Consider the following 14,515-nt stretch of genomic DNA (forward strand, 5'->3'; position numbering starts at 1 on the left):
CACATATTGTTTAGTTCTATTTTTATAGATTATACTTATTTTTATTTATATTTTTATAGATTATATTATAGAAATGTGAAATGGAACGAGTGAAACACAGCAATTTTTTTAAAAATGAGATGGAATAGAATGGAAATATTGTAAGGAAATGTAATGAAATTGGTCGTGGTAATATGGATTCTACACTCAGTTGATTCCAAGCATTTTACTCAACATGCCTTTGCTTTTACTGTTTTGGAAAACAAGCCTGTCACTGTCATTGTCAACGTTACATGTCAAATAAGCGAAGGAAAGCTAGAAGTTAAAATTTGTTGAAAAGTCTGGAAAAATAACCTAATAATTATTAAAATCAACAAACCTTAAATGAAGAACGTTATATTATTTAAACGGACTTTTGAAAAATACTATTAAAATGCATACAGCAAGTGTTCTGCTACGAAATTCGATACTTAATCCTAAATTGTGTTCGACACGGCTCTTGAATAATATAACTAGAATTGCATCACACAAACCGGTGCAAAGGTTGTCTAGTAGTTTACACAGATTTAGGGGTCCTCGGGTCTGTGGTCATATTGACAATTATTTATGTTCTTCCAAAGACTTAGGTTGTACACGATTATTTTCGACCGGGAATAAAGGTGATCCTCCAGAAGACGAACCGGAAATTAAAGACGAGACTCCTCTCTTTAGTAGTCAACTACCGGCAACGGTCGCTGTGCCGGAAGTATGGCCGCAAGTTCCAGTTATTGCCATTAATAGGAATCCAGTGTTTCCAAGATTCATTAAGTTAATTGAGGTATGTGAAGTGAAGAAACTGCAGTCTAATTAAAACAGAACTGCAATATAATGAATAGTATTAAAATATTTTAGAATTTGTAGTATTAACTTTTGACAAAAGTTTATAACTGCTTTATTAATTCATTCATAACATTTCATTTCATCCAATAAATCATATATTAAGATTTTATTTTATTATAAAAATGGTATCAAAACAAAAAGTAAATCATATTTGACTGTGCAATATAACATAACTTAAAAAAAAAATCACAATGAGTCTTAATACATTTACATACAACAGATATTACATTATCATTTCAGATATCGAACCCAGCCCTAATTGATCTAATAAGGCGTAAAGTTAAACTCAATCAACCATATGTTGGTATATTCTTACGTAAGAAGGAAGATGAAAAATCTGACATTGTATCAAGCTTGGAAGATGTACATGAGGTGGGAGTATTTGCACAGATACACGAGATGCAAGATATGGATTACAAGCTGAGGCTCGTTGTGATGGCTCATCGTAGAATAAAAATCACAGGCCAGTTTGTTGAGGAAGAGGTTGAGACTGGTCCTGCAGGTGATAGAAAATTTTTATAATTTTATTCACTTCTGATATTATTCCATGTATGATGTATGTTCTGAGTCTGAATTTGATTTTCAGTTAGTATTCTTTTAATAGAAGTATCCTCTTAGAAAGAATTATAATAAATCATTAAATGTGTTTATCTATATACTTAAAAGCATGAGAAAACTATCTCAGGTCAGTAGAGTATGAAAAGTGTTGTTTATTGTTTAAAATTAGCTTATGAGATGTATGAGAAATACATGATACAAATATTTTATGATAGATTGTCTAGAATGTCTTTTTTCATAAATAATGTAGATGGTATACCATGTCATTAGATAGAGAACAGCTAATACAATATTAAATACAATGCTAAAAGGTTGTCAACATACTAATCTTCAAATAACTAATGATAATTCTAAGCAGCTTCATTTCTGAAATGCGAACCATTGCAGAAATGAAGCTTAAATTTCCGTTATTTAATACGGAGATTGACGTTACTCGTGAAGAGTCCGATGCTGAGCGACGGAGGCGAAAATATCGTAACACAAGGAAGAAACCAGCTACTGATGCAGACAATGAGCCAAAGAAAGCACCCCCAGACCAGGTTCTGATGGTGAAGGTTGAGAATATGATGCACGAAAAGTTCCAGCAGACAGAGGAAGTCAAGGCTCTAACACAGGAAGTCATCAAGACAATTAGAGATATTATTAATTTGAATCCTTTGTATAGGCAAGTAAATTGTATTTATTATCTACATTTTTCATTAATATTAAATTTCACAGACTAGATGTAACTTAAAATACTTCCTCAAAAAGAGGTTGGAGCAGATTAAATGATAATGACATTGTTAGTTACAATTATAATTTATAATAAGGTTGCTGAATACCATAGATATGTACATATATTTATTTGCAGAAGTATTTCTTTTGATAAATAAAAAATTCTTTTATTCAGAGAGTCCCTTCACCACATGCTGGCCCAAGGTCAGAGGGTGATAGATAACCCGGTTTATCTAAGTGATCTTGGAGCAGCTCTCACCGGTGCTGAACCAGCCGAGTTACAAGCTATTCTGGAGGAAATGGATGTGAGTATTACAAGCAACAATGATGAGTAAATTGACAAATTTCTTTGAATGTTTTTGTCTCTTATGTATCGTCAATTATATGGGTAATGTCTTATACTACATTTCTTATTATATGGGATTAGTTTTAGCATTACATATTCATAAAATGATAAGATAACATTTTGAGATCAAAATATTCTCAATGGGTCACGTTTCTGCTTTCATAGCAGTAAACAAGTGTGGGTTAATTATAGGTCAATCACCATTGACAAATTAAATAGTGAAGAGAGGAGATGCATGTGACTAGGAGATGTATGGAAATGGTAGTGTAATGTATAGGGGGAAGAGGTCGACCCAAGAAGACATAGATGGAGTGTGTGAATGACGAAAAGAGAGAGTGAGAGTGAGTGTTGAGATGACGGCTGATAGAAGAGAATGGAATAGAAAAATTCACTATGCCGACCCCACCTAGTGGGGTAAGGTGGAGACAAAGAAAAAGATTTATTACTGTTATAATAAAAAATATATTTGTTCTACTCAATTAAGGTTGTGTTATTCAAATTACAATTTCCTTTATTGTAATATTTCAGATACCAAAAAGATTGTTGATGTCTCTATCTCTACTGAAGAAGGAGTATGAACTGTCGAAACTGCAGCAGAAGATAGGCAAAGAAGTCGAAGAGAAAGTGAAACAGCAACACAGGAAATACATTTTACATGAACAACTTAAGGTAATTTAGTGTGTACCTTCTAATTTTTTTTATTGTCCTTGTAGGCAGACGAGCATACGGCCCACCTGATGGTGAGTGTTTACCGTCGCCCATGGACTTCAGCAATGCCAGGGGCAGAGCCAAGCCGCTGCCTACCGAAACCTTCTAACTTATAGGAAGTATTATCGGTACCCATATATCTAATTTAGATGTACTAAGTAGAGTACAGAATTACAGTACCCAAAAGGTAATTGTAGATGTCTAGAAAATGAAATGGCTATGAGCTTGTACATTCTTTTTTTTAAATTAAGTAAATTTAAATTAGTAAATTTCTCAGTAATTGTGGTAAATAAGTTCTTGCGTGTTATGTGTTTTAATACCCATATTACGATTTTTAAAGTCTCAAATCTCTAAAAGATTTTGAAAATAATTGTAGGTAATAAAAAAGGAGTTGGGCCTGGAAAAAGACGATAAAGATGCCATCGGAGAGAAGTTCAGGGAGCGTCTGGCCGACAAGACGGTGCCTCAAGCCGTGCAAACCGTCATCGATGAAGAGCTCAACAAGCTGAACTTCTTGGAGGGACACAGTTCTGAGTTCAAGTTAGTTGTAGTCATCTAACTAATCTACTAATAACTGGTAGGTGAATTGCAACTTTTTGTGGTTACAGATGATAGTTATTCGTGACATGACGTGTCCGTGATATGACATTAAATCATGAAGCAGTGCTTAAATTGTTAAAGGTTCAATATTATTATTTTTATAATCACTACACCAATTGAACATAATAGATTCCACACTTCAAGTCCACTTGTGATTTTGTTTTGATCGTAAAGACATGTCCATAGACATAATAATGTCTATGGACATGTCTTTGCTGCTGGCTGCTGATGCTTATCTTGTGGTGGAAGAATTTTGCTTAGTTAAAATAGTATGTAAGGTCAGAAACAGGCTAGATTATATTAAATTAATACAATGTGTTCCAACATCAGTAAACATTTAGTTTTATTGCAGCGTAACACGGTGTTACCTGGACTGGTTGACCTCCCTCCCTTGGGGCATCACCTCTGAGGAAAACCTCAAGTTGGAAGATGCTCAAGTGATTTTAGACCAAGATCACTATGGCATGGAGGATATAAAGAAACGAATCCTCGAGTTCATTGCGGTCTCGCAGCTGAAGGGCACCACCCAAGGCAAGATACTGTGCTTCCATGGACCTCCAGGTGTAGGCAAGACCAGTATAGGTATGTCAATTAGTTATTACTTTCCTTTTTTGTTTTTTTTGTTTTTTTCCTACCTAACTACCTAAGCTGATAGCCTTGAGATGCTATATCAGCGTCGCCTTAACTAGTAGGTGAGCTCACGGGGCTCAAACCTGATGACGTTGCTAACACGAACCCTAGCAAGATCCGCGCTTCGCAGAATCTACCACCGGATCGGAAACGCGACCCACTGAGAAGATCCGGCGAGAAACTCAGTGGGCTGTGTCTGAGGGTTAATTTACTCGCCGAGCCCTTCGTCGCAAGCGACGGATTCGACGAGAACGATGACCGGATTACTTTCCAAAATTTTATTGTCACTTCAGTGTGCTTGGTGCGAGTTTTTTAACGTTTTCGATAGCGTAAAAGTTAACTCAAATTTATTTAGTTGAAACGTTTGCCTACGTTTGTCGCTAGGGATGCTGTTCCAACTACATAAAAATTTTATTAACTTTTCAAATTATATTAAGAAAATGTTTATTTTAAAGAGGTTGAGCGAATATAAAGAGTGCTAAAAGAGTGATTTGTTAATGAATATATATTCTGTAACATGAATTTATGACCGTGTGAAACTTTTGTGAATTGAATTGTGTTAAATTTATAACAAGTATTGAAGAATACCTTGAATTTCCCAGCCTCTATATTATTATTAAAAAAAAATACGTATTTGTGAAAAACATTGGGCGAGCAATTCTGTCTTCAATTCCTCAAGAATTTAACTCGTAACTATTGTATTTTAAAATAAATTTCGAATCACATCATCGAGCCGTGTAGAATAAACTATAATATTCCTTCTACAGCCCGTTCGATAGCTCGTGCGCTGAACCGGCAGTACTTCAGGTTCTCCGTGGGCGGCATGACGGACGTGGCCGAGATCAAGGGTCACCGCAGGACGTACGTTGGCGCCATGCCGGGGAAAATCGTGCAGTGCCTCAAGAAAACCGGCACCGAAAACCCTCTGGTGCTGATCGATGAGGTCGATAAGATTGGCAAGTACGTGCCTGTAATGTGTGCCTATTGCATAGCTTTTATCGCGGGCTTTGAGCGCGGCGACCGAATCAAGAAATTCCGTAACGAAAATAAAACCTAACACCCCACTCCGCCTACCATGTAGCTCGCGTTCAACACATTCACACGTTGCGCTTGTGTAGTGTTTGTGAATAAGCGCGCGGCGTGACGTCGCACTGCATGCGCATCATGAAAAGTCTGCCCATCTCTCTCTCGCGCGGTCTAACTTATGAATGTGAAGGGGACAGTTAATGTTTTGCTTTTGTTCATTTATTATAAATATAGCGTGGTCTTATTTTATTATTGTTTTAATATTAAATTATTGTCTAATTATAATTTTTTAAGTTGATAAAAAATGCTATGCAATAGCTTTACCGCGGCAGTCCCCGAGTGCCACACGTGTTTTTTTTATGATTTTTTTTATTGCTTAGTTGGGTGGACGAGTTACAGCCCACCTGGTGTTAAGTGGTTACCGGAGCCCATAGACATCTACAACGTAAATGCGCCACACACCTTGAGATATGAGTTCTAAGGTCTCAGTATAGTTACAACGGCTGCCCCACCCTTTTTACTGAGATAATATTTTATCCCATATGGGATGGGAAAAATGATGAAATGAAATGAAGATAATTAATTTGAGACATTAATCAACTGGGATGAAATCAAATGAAATGAGATGAGATGATATGGGATGTAATATAATCTCAGTAAAATGGTGGTCATTTACTGAGATTTTTTCAGTGAACTTTTCGGAGGAACCTGAGACGTTACGTCCAGCGGCTTTGTTTCATTTTCCCACATTTGTGCACTTTCACGGATATTAAACAGTTAATAAACCACCGTTATTACACATTTAAACTTGAAGAAACACTAAATAGAAAAAATAAAACAAATCACACAACTTCACTCCTCGCGTTCCCGCCAAAAAGTCCATAAATTTTATTGAAGTTAATCAAGAATGTATTTATTTTTATTTTTTTATTGCTTATATGGGTGGACGAGCTCACAGCCCACTTGGCGTTAAGTGGTTACTGGAGCCCATATACATCTATGACGTAAATGAGCCACCTACCTTGAGATATAAGCTCAAAGGTCTCAGTATAATTACAACGGCTGCCCCACCCTTCAAACCGAAACACGCATTACTGCTTCACGGTAGAAATAGGCAGGGCGGTGGTACCTACCCGCGCGGACTCACAAGAGGTCCTGCCACCAGTCATTTAAAGATAATTATAATAATTGCAGGGGAGTCCACGGCGATCCGTCGTCGGCGTTGCTGGAGCTTCTGGACCCGGAGCAGAACAGCAACTTCCTGGACCACTACCTGGACGTGCCCGTGGACCTGTCCCGGGTGCTGTTTATCTGCACGGCGAACGTCGTGGAGCAGATACCGGAGCCGCTGCGGGACAGGATGGAGCTCATCGACATGTCGGGTTCGTGTCCGAGCTATTCACGTTAAAACAATCCTTGGAAGTCACTCGTGAAGTCAATTGACGTTTAGCTCGCTGTGGGGGAGGTCGCTCGCACGCAACGCTAATATTTTTTTTTCTGCATCTATCTATATATATATAAATGAATTGCCGTTCGTTAGTCTCGCTAAAACTCGAGAACAGCTAGACGAAATTGGCTAATTTTGGTCTTGAATTGTTTGTGGAAGTCTGGAGAAGGTTTAACAGGTAGATAAATATGAAAATGCTCGGAATTAAATAAAAATAACACTTTTGTTTTTCCTATAATTTGTCCCCCGTCGGACGGAAAGAGAGAGAGTATTCTTTATTGTACACCAACAAAAGAAGCAATGGGAAACATTAAATACAAAAAAAAAGTACAATTGGCGGATTCCTTTTGTTTGTTTTAAGTTTATTTTATACAAAAGTTTAGGTCTTTTATTTATCGATTGGGGCAGGCACTACGAAGTCTGCTGGGTCAGCCAGTCTTAAAGTTCAAATTATAAAATAATTTCATATACAGTAGATTGGGGGGAGTGAGTATAGCAACCACGTACGTGTCGTTTGGAAAGTCCTTCATGAACTATACTTGAGACCTTAGAACTTATATCTCATGGTGGGTGGCGCGTTTACGTTGTGGATGTCTATGGGCTTCAGTAACCACTTAACACCAGGTGGGTTGAGAGCTCGTCCACCCACCTAAAAAAAAAACAAGTAATTGAAGGAAGTCATCTGTCGGCCGCGACACGTGAGGCTGTGGACTTCACCCTTGTGCGTCGCCCACAGAACATTACGAGTAGACCTCCATCTGCCGCGAACCGCTCCTACATACATTGCTGTAACAGAAGACTGAGTTTTTTTTTGTTATTGCTTAGATGGGTGGACGAGCTCACAGCCTACTTGGTATGAAGTGATTACTGAATCCCATAGACATCTACAACGTAAATACGCCACCCACCTTGAGATATAAGTTCTAAAGTCTCAGTATAGTTACAACGGCTGCCCCACCCTTTGAACCGAAACGCATTACTGCTTCTCTGCAGAAATAGGCGGGTGGTGGTACCTACCCGTGCGGACTCACAAGAGGTCCTACCACCAGTAAAAAATGGAATATCACAATAATTTTGTTGAGTTGTTAGATTTAACTTTGTTGAACTGAAAAACGTTAGTTTTGAGCCCCGTGAGCTCATCTACCAGTTAAGGTTACGCTGAAATAGCCTCTCAAGGCTATCAGCTTAGGTAGGAAAAACAAAATCCTACATACATGTGTGTAAGAGAAGAATGAGTTAGTATGGAAGTGTTGCGTCGCTTCAGGGTACATCGCGGAGGAGAAACTGGCCATAGCGCAGCAGTACCTGGTGCCGACGGCACGGCAGAACTGTGGGCTCTCCCAGCAGCAGCTGGCGGTGTCGGAGCCGGCGCTGCTGGCGCTCGTGCGCTCCTACTGCCGCGAGAGCGGAGTCCGAAACCTGCAGAAGCACATTGAAAAGGTAACCAACATTTTTTTTTCGGCCGTCTGAAGTGACATGGTCACTACACAAGGGGGTCGCGGGTTCGAATCCCGCCAAGGGAAGATATTTGTATGATAAATATAAATGACTTTTCCAGGGTTATGGATGTATATTAAATATATTCGACGCTTGAAAGGCAAACTTGACTAAGCGACAATAACTGCTTTATACCTAAATGATAGGGAATAACCATATTCGATGCGCAAAAAAAAAATATATTTCTAGGTCTATTAAAATCATTTCAATCCTACAGCTAGATTCGTTAAAATATAATTTTTTTCAGGTATTTCAACTTTAAATTAGTCTACTGTAAAGTTCACGCATTGTCGCTTAGTCACGTTTGCCTTTCAAGCGTCAATATGTATGTGTATAATAAAAATCTTACATTTATTTCCGTTATCTGGTACCTGTAACACAAGTTCTTTACGAACTTATCACGGGACCAGTTAACGTGGCGTGATTGTTGGTAAATATTTATTTATTTATTTTTATTGGGTACTCCCAAGATTTTTGGAACATGGTGTATTGAACCACTCGTGTAAATTATCTGTTTCATAACACCGTTAATTGTCGACATAGTAGAGGATTATATTATTAGCCGTGAAGCCATGAAGCCATGAAGCAGTAATGCGTTTCGGCTTGAAGAGTGGGGCAGCCGTTGTAACTATACTAAGACCTTAGAACTTATATCTCAAGGTGTGTGGCGCGTTTGCGTTGTGGATGTCTATGGGCTTCAGTAACCACTTAACACCAGGTGGGCTGTGAGCTCGTCCAACCATCTAAGCAATAATTTTCTTTTTTTTTTTCTTGTAATGGCTGGCTGGTAGTGGCCTCAGGCAATCTGGTGTTATGCGGTTCCAGGAGCCCATAGACATCAAACGTGAATGCCGCCACGTTGAGTCATGAGAGGACAAACGGTTAGATCGGACAACAAAGATCCTCTTCCCATCTGGTTAGTGGTCTCCCTTGACTTCTCTTCCCCGTTGGGCCGCTCCAAGATGTAACTTTCGCAGTCCATCTCTGGTCTGTATATCTCGCGACATGGCCAGTCCATTTCCATTTTAGTTTTAGTGCATAAGTGAGGGCGTCGGTCGCGTTAGTGGTTTTTCTTATCTTAGTATGTCTTACCTTATCCATCTTCCTTATTTTGAGCATACTCCTCTCCATCCCCCTTTGACAGGTCCTGATTTTATTTGTGGCTTTAGAGGAGAACTTCCACTTCTGGCACCCATACGTCAGGCATGGTAAGAGACATGAGTTCATAATTTTTGTTTTGATGTCTGTGGGCATATTACTTTTGAAAATTTCCTTTAGGTTCCAAAATTTGGAAGTTACCCATATGAATCTTCAAGAACCAAAACTAAGCTAAATATACACTTGATAATTGTTACCCTCAGATAGCCCGCAAGGTGGCTTATAAAATAGTGAAGAAGGAAACGGAAGAGGTCAACGTCACGGAAGAGAACCTGTCGGATTTGGTCGGCAAGCCTAGCTTCAAGCACGACCGCATGTATGACGTCACCCCGCCCGGCGTCATCATGGGACTAGCCTGGACCGCTATGGGTATCTCGATGTTTCCATATATTTATTCGTTGGACGCACAGACAGCTTACTGAACTTTGTGTGACAGATTACCGTCAGATTACAAACGTTAATTACCACGTGACGAATAATGTTTCAGCAAATTTTGGAGCCACAACTAATAGATCTAGTCTGTACCTGTTTGTTCCACATATTTGTTTTCCCGGCGATGTATTGCCGATTTCAATGCATTGCGTTTTTATTATAAATCAGCTTAGACCAATGGTAGACCAATGGCAACTTTGTCATCCAAAGGAGCCAAGTATAGATTAATTATTTATCACCATTGAAATATATTCAATGAGTCATTTTTGAAGTGAAACTTCTTTAGGCGCGTTGAGGGGAAAATTTAACTTGCGACAGATTCGTTATGGCTAGAGAGAATAAATACAATTTAGCAAAAGCGAGAGTGAGAAAATAGATACAGCGTCTCGCGAAACATTCGACCGTGGAGAGAGGGAAAGGACAAAGCGAGCTACATCGTTTTTCTTATACACAGCATTCCCTATTACAAGATAAATTTGATTTAAGGATGAACAATTAAGAAAACCACAATACTGCACACCGCACAAGAAGTTTCACTTCTTTCACGTGTACCAAGTTGCACGCGCACTATTTCTTTGTAACATACATTATATATAGCCTTACATTTCAAAAATATTTACTCTTTCAAGGCAAGACAATAACTAATTTCCGTGTCTGAACTAAACATTTTGTGGAAGAGGCCTAGCCGAGGAGTCAGACCCGCGGGTTGTTGACCATTAGCTTAGACTTGTGTCCAAGGGCCACCACAGTCATTTTGATAACCATTACTGTTCTCACGTAACCAGGGGGCAGCACACTGTACATAGAGACTGCACTGAGGAATAGCACACAGGACGAGAAGTCGCCCTTCGGCTCGCTGGAGCTGACCGGCCACCTCGGGGACGTCATGAAGGAGTCCGCTCGCATCGCGCTCACCGTCGCTAGGAATTACCTCGCCACCCACCACCCTGACAATAAGTTCTTGAACACGAGGTAAGTTGTGGTGGATTATTTGCGCGTTAACCTGCGTCTATTTTAATACGCTTTTATTAGCTTCAGACGTATGTATGTAACGGAATCTTTGAACATGATTTTGACCTCCTTCAACACGTCGGATTAACTCGAAACTTGTTGTACTTATTAAGGACCGATGACAATTCAATATTAAAAAAAAATGCAAAAAAAAATATGTTGAAAAAATTGAAATTCAACTAAAAAATAAAAAATAATAATAGTTTAAAAAAACTAACAAAATACGCTTTTATAGAAAATCCAACTAGGGTGCTTTTCAGGATATTATCAAAATAACCCTTTTACTCATATCTGTTCATAAAATATTTATAATTACTGATACAATCACCCCACGCTTTTTTTTTTACAATAAAGTCATTTTTTTCTTACACTATTTTTAATTCAAGTTTATTAAAATTTATTTTCTATTTTTAGTTGGATTTTCTATAAAAGAAAAAAAAAGAATTTTTTTGTTTTATAAGAAACTATTATTTATTTTTATTGCTTAGATGTGTGGACGAGCTCACAGCCCACCTGGTGTTAAGTGGTTACTGGAGCCCATAGACATCTACAACGTAAATGCGTCACCCATCTTGAGATGTAAGTTCTAAGGTCTCAGTATAGTCACAACGGCTGCCCCACCCTTCAAGCGGAAAGGCATTATTGCTTCACGGCAGAAATAGGCGGGGTGGTGGTACCTACCCGCGCGGACTCACAAGGGGTCCTTACACCAGTAATTACGCAAATCATTTTGGGGGTTTGATTTTTATTACACGATGCTATTCCTTCACCGTGGAAGTCAATCGTGAACATTCTGTGGTCGGTCCTGGCAGCCACCTCCACCTGCACGTGCCGGAGGGCGCCACCCCGAAGGACGGGCCGTCGGCCGGGGTCACCATCACGTCGGCGCTGCTGTCGCTGGCTCTGGGCAGGGCTCCGCGGGCCGACCTCGCCATGACGGGGGAGGTGTCCCTCACCGGTCGGGTGCTGCCCGTCGGCGGCATCAAGGAGAAGATTATAGCCGTATGATAAAACTTTTACTATTATTACCACTCATGATCATGTAGGGCTGGTAGTGTGAGCACGTACTTCAGTGAGGGTATCTCATCAACAGGACGTGTGTGTGTTTAAAGTTTTTTTTTTATTAGACTGAGTTTTTAGTCCCTTTTGTTTCAAGACGACCAGCGCAGCCCATAGACACTAAGATTTTCAAACCACTGTCAAGTTTCAACTTCACTTTAAACATACCATACCATATCATAAAATGTGGAACGTTGGTTCCCGGCTCAGTAGTTCTGTTTCAGCCGTTTATCTTCGCGACACACACACTGAGTCTGGACAAACCATTCGATCCCTGGTCGGGGATGGATACGGAACTGCCCAGCAAGGTATCCTAGGTCCCCGATGTTCGTCTAGGATTCAAAAAAAGAGTTAATGCACATACGCACTTGGGACTGCCACGCGGAGTCCCTGGACGCGTGAACTGTTCTAGATTTACTAGGCCCTTTTTTGTTAAGATAATTTAACTTCACCCGCGGTCGTCGGATTCGGTTATGTTTGAATCCTTTGGGCAACCAAAGGATCACATCGATTACGAACGGGAGCCGAGCAACACTTGCGTGTCGTGTGTTGCTCGGCTGCACTCCACTCCACTCCACTGCAACACTCGTAATCGATGTGATGTGCATGCGATGTAGCTTCGCTCTGTCATTTGTTGAATCCGAATATGGAGACCGATTACAAAATGTCACATTTAAATTTTACCGCGAAGACGGCACATCTATACTTCTATACTAATATTATAAAGAGGAAAGATTTGTTTGTTTGTTTGTTTGTTTTGAATAGGCTCCGAAACTACTGGACCGATTTGAAAAAATCTTTTTCATTTAGAAACTGACATTATCCCTGATGAACATAGGCTCCTTTTTTTAGTTCTTTTTTTTTAGTTTCATGTGTGTCCGAGCTCACAGCTCACCTGGTATATTATAAATTTCTATAAGTAATGGGCCCGCAATGTACAGCGAAGTCACAGTTCTCGTGACGTAGTTCATTGACCCCGCGTTCCACCTAACCCCCAATACTGCTAATCATGTCTCCTCGACTGCTTTCAGGCGAAACGCGTGGGCGTGAAGTGCGTGATCCTTCCGGAGGAGAACAGGCGGGACTACGAGGACCTGCAGTCCTTCATCAAGCAAGACATAGACGTGCACTTCGTCAGCACGTACGACGACGTGTTCAGGGTCGCCTTTGGAGAGCAGCAGGTGTGACGTCACCGATGTAGTGCTAATTCCTCCCGCGCCCGCCTGCCCAACACACTCGCACAACAATCTCGTGCTAAACTAGAATTGCCTCTATTGAAGGAAGGGGAGACTATATATAAATACTAAAAACGCAAACAATAAGCAAACAGCCGTATTTTGAGTCCCCAATAGCTCTACTATGAGGTGTTTCAGAATTATCCATTCTTTCTGGGACACCCTGTGTATGTATGTGGCTGTAATTGTGAGATGTATATTCTAATATTGTTAATTATGTAGAATTGTTTAAAATAGTAGACTCAGAGAACTCTTTGCAATATTTGAGTCGGGAAATATTCCAGATTAGCTCTAATGAATAAAAAAAATGACTCCACCTGAGAGAATTGCTAACACTGGCCTTAACAAGGTTAGTGCTTTGCTGAACCTACCACCGGATCGAAATCGCGACCCACTGAGAAGATCCAGCGAAAAACTCAGTCGGTCACTAAAACACGCGAGATCGTTTAGTGTAAACGTTATAAAGAATATTTTTCGTGTATCTCAGGAATGTGGACAAGATAGGACTATTATAACAAATTACATTATTATTTTAGCAAAAAACAACAATTGTCCAAACTACCATATTTACCTGGTAAATATGGTAGTTTGGACAATTGTTGTTTTTTGTATTGTAGGTTATCAATTATGTGTAATTTTCAGATGCCTGATGAAGGTCTAATAAAAGACCGAAACGTTGCTAAAATAATAATGTAATTTGTTATAATAGTCCTATCTTGTCCACATTCCTGAGATACACGAAAAATATTTTATAATAATTATGGACGACAATATTGATAATAGTTATAAAGAATATTTATATAATACTAGCGACCAGTGGCGTAGCTAGGTAACCAAGGGTCCTGGGTCAAATTAAAAAATGAGGCCCCACTACTATGTAAACTGATTAGGTTTTATCAAATAAAAATATGAAATATACAAATACTTTAAAAATGCTAAGCTACTTAAGTTCTTTTTTGCGCACTGCAGGGCAGGTAATATAAATATTAAACAGTAACAACATAAATTACAATTAATACTTGGGGTAAGTTTGGCTAATAAAAGGAAGATTCAAGGGTTTATTATATAAAGGTCGGGCCTTTTTTTTTTCGGGCTGGTCTCCGAACCTCCTACGAGGTACCCGCGCCTAGGGGGCGCGCGGGGTATGTGGGACTGGTCCGTGATTGCGAGACCGCGGGCCCCAGGATGTTTTTAGGACCCTACCCAATAAACGACTCCCCTGCACTCTTCGCCCAA

At 39.6% G+C, this 14,515-nt stretch overlaps 1 protein-coding gene across 1 annotated transcript in view; it reads left to right on the plus strand.

Moving 5' to 3' along the window:
• LOC101738203 (lon protease homolog, mitochondrial) overlaps positions 1-14,515 on the plus strand; it is a 19,832-nt gene continuing 5,317 nt past the window's right edge. The window contains exons 1-14 of the mRNA XM_062674777.1: positions 1-796; positions 1,099-1,360; positions 1,804-2,084; positions 2,310-2,435; positions 3,005-3,145; positions 3,561-3,724; positions 4,137-4,366; positions 5,182-5,374; positions 6,635-6,822; positions 8,152-8,327; positions 9,746-9,911; positions 10,760-10,946; positions 11,798-11,987; positions 13,076-13,225. Of these exons, the coding sequence (XP_062530761.1) occupies positions 413-796; positions 1,099-1,360; positions 1,804-2,084; positions 2,310-2,435; positions 3,005-3,145; positions 3,561-3,724; positions 4,137-4,366; positions 5,182-5,374; positions 6,635-6,822; positions 8,152-8,327; positions 9,746-9,911; positions 10,760-10,946; positions 11,798-11,987; positions 13,076-13,225 (2,838 nt within the window). The 5' untranslated portion in view covers positions 1-412. The remainder of the gene's footprint in view (positions 797-1,098; positions 1,361-1,803; positions 2,085-2,309; positions 2,436-3,004; positions 3,146-3,560; positions 3,725-4,136; positions 4,367-5,181; positions 5,375-6,634; positions 6,823-8,151; positions 8,328-9,745; positions 9,912-10,759; positions 10,947-11,797; positions 11,988-13,075; positions 13,226-14,515) is intronic.

The sequence above is a fragment of the Bombyx mori genome, chromosome 21 (genome assembly GCF_030269925.1).
Source record: "Bombyx mori chromosome 21, ASM3026992v2".
In the NCBI taxonomy this organism is placed as follows: domain Eukaryota; kingdom Metazoa; phylum Arthropoda; class Insecta; order Lepidoptera; family Bombycidae; genus Bombyx; species Bombyx mori.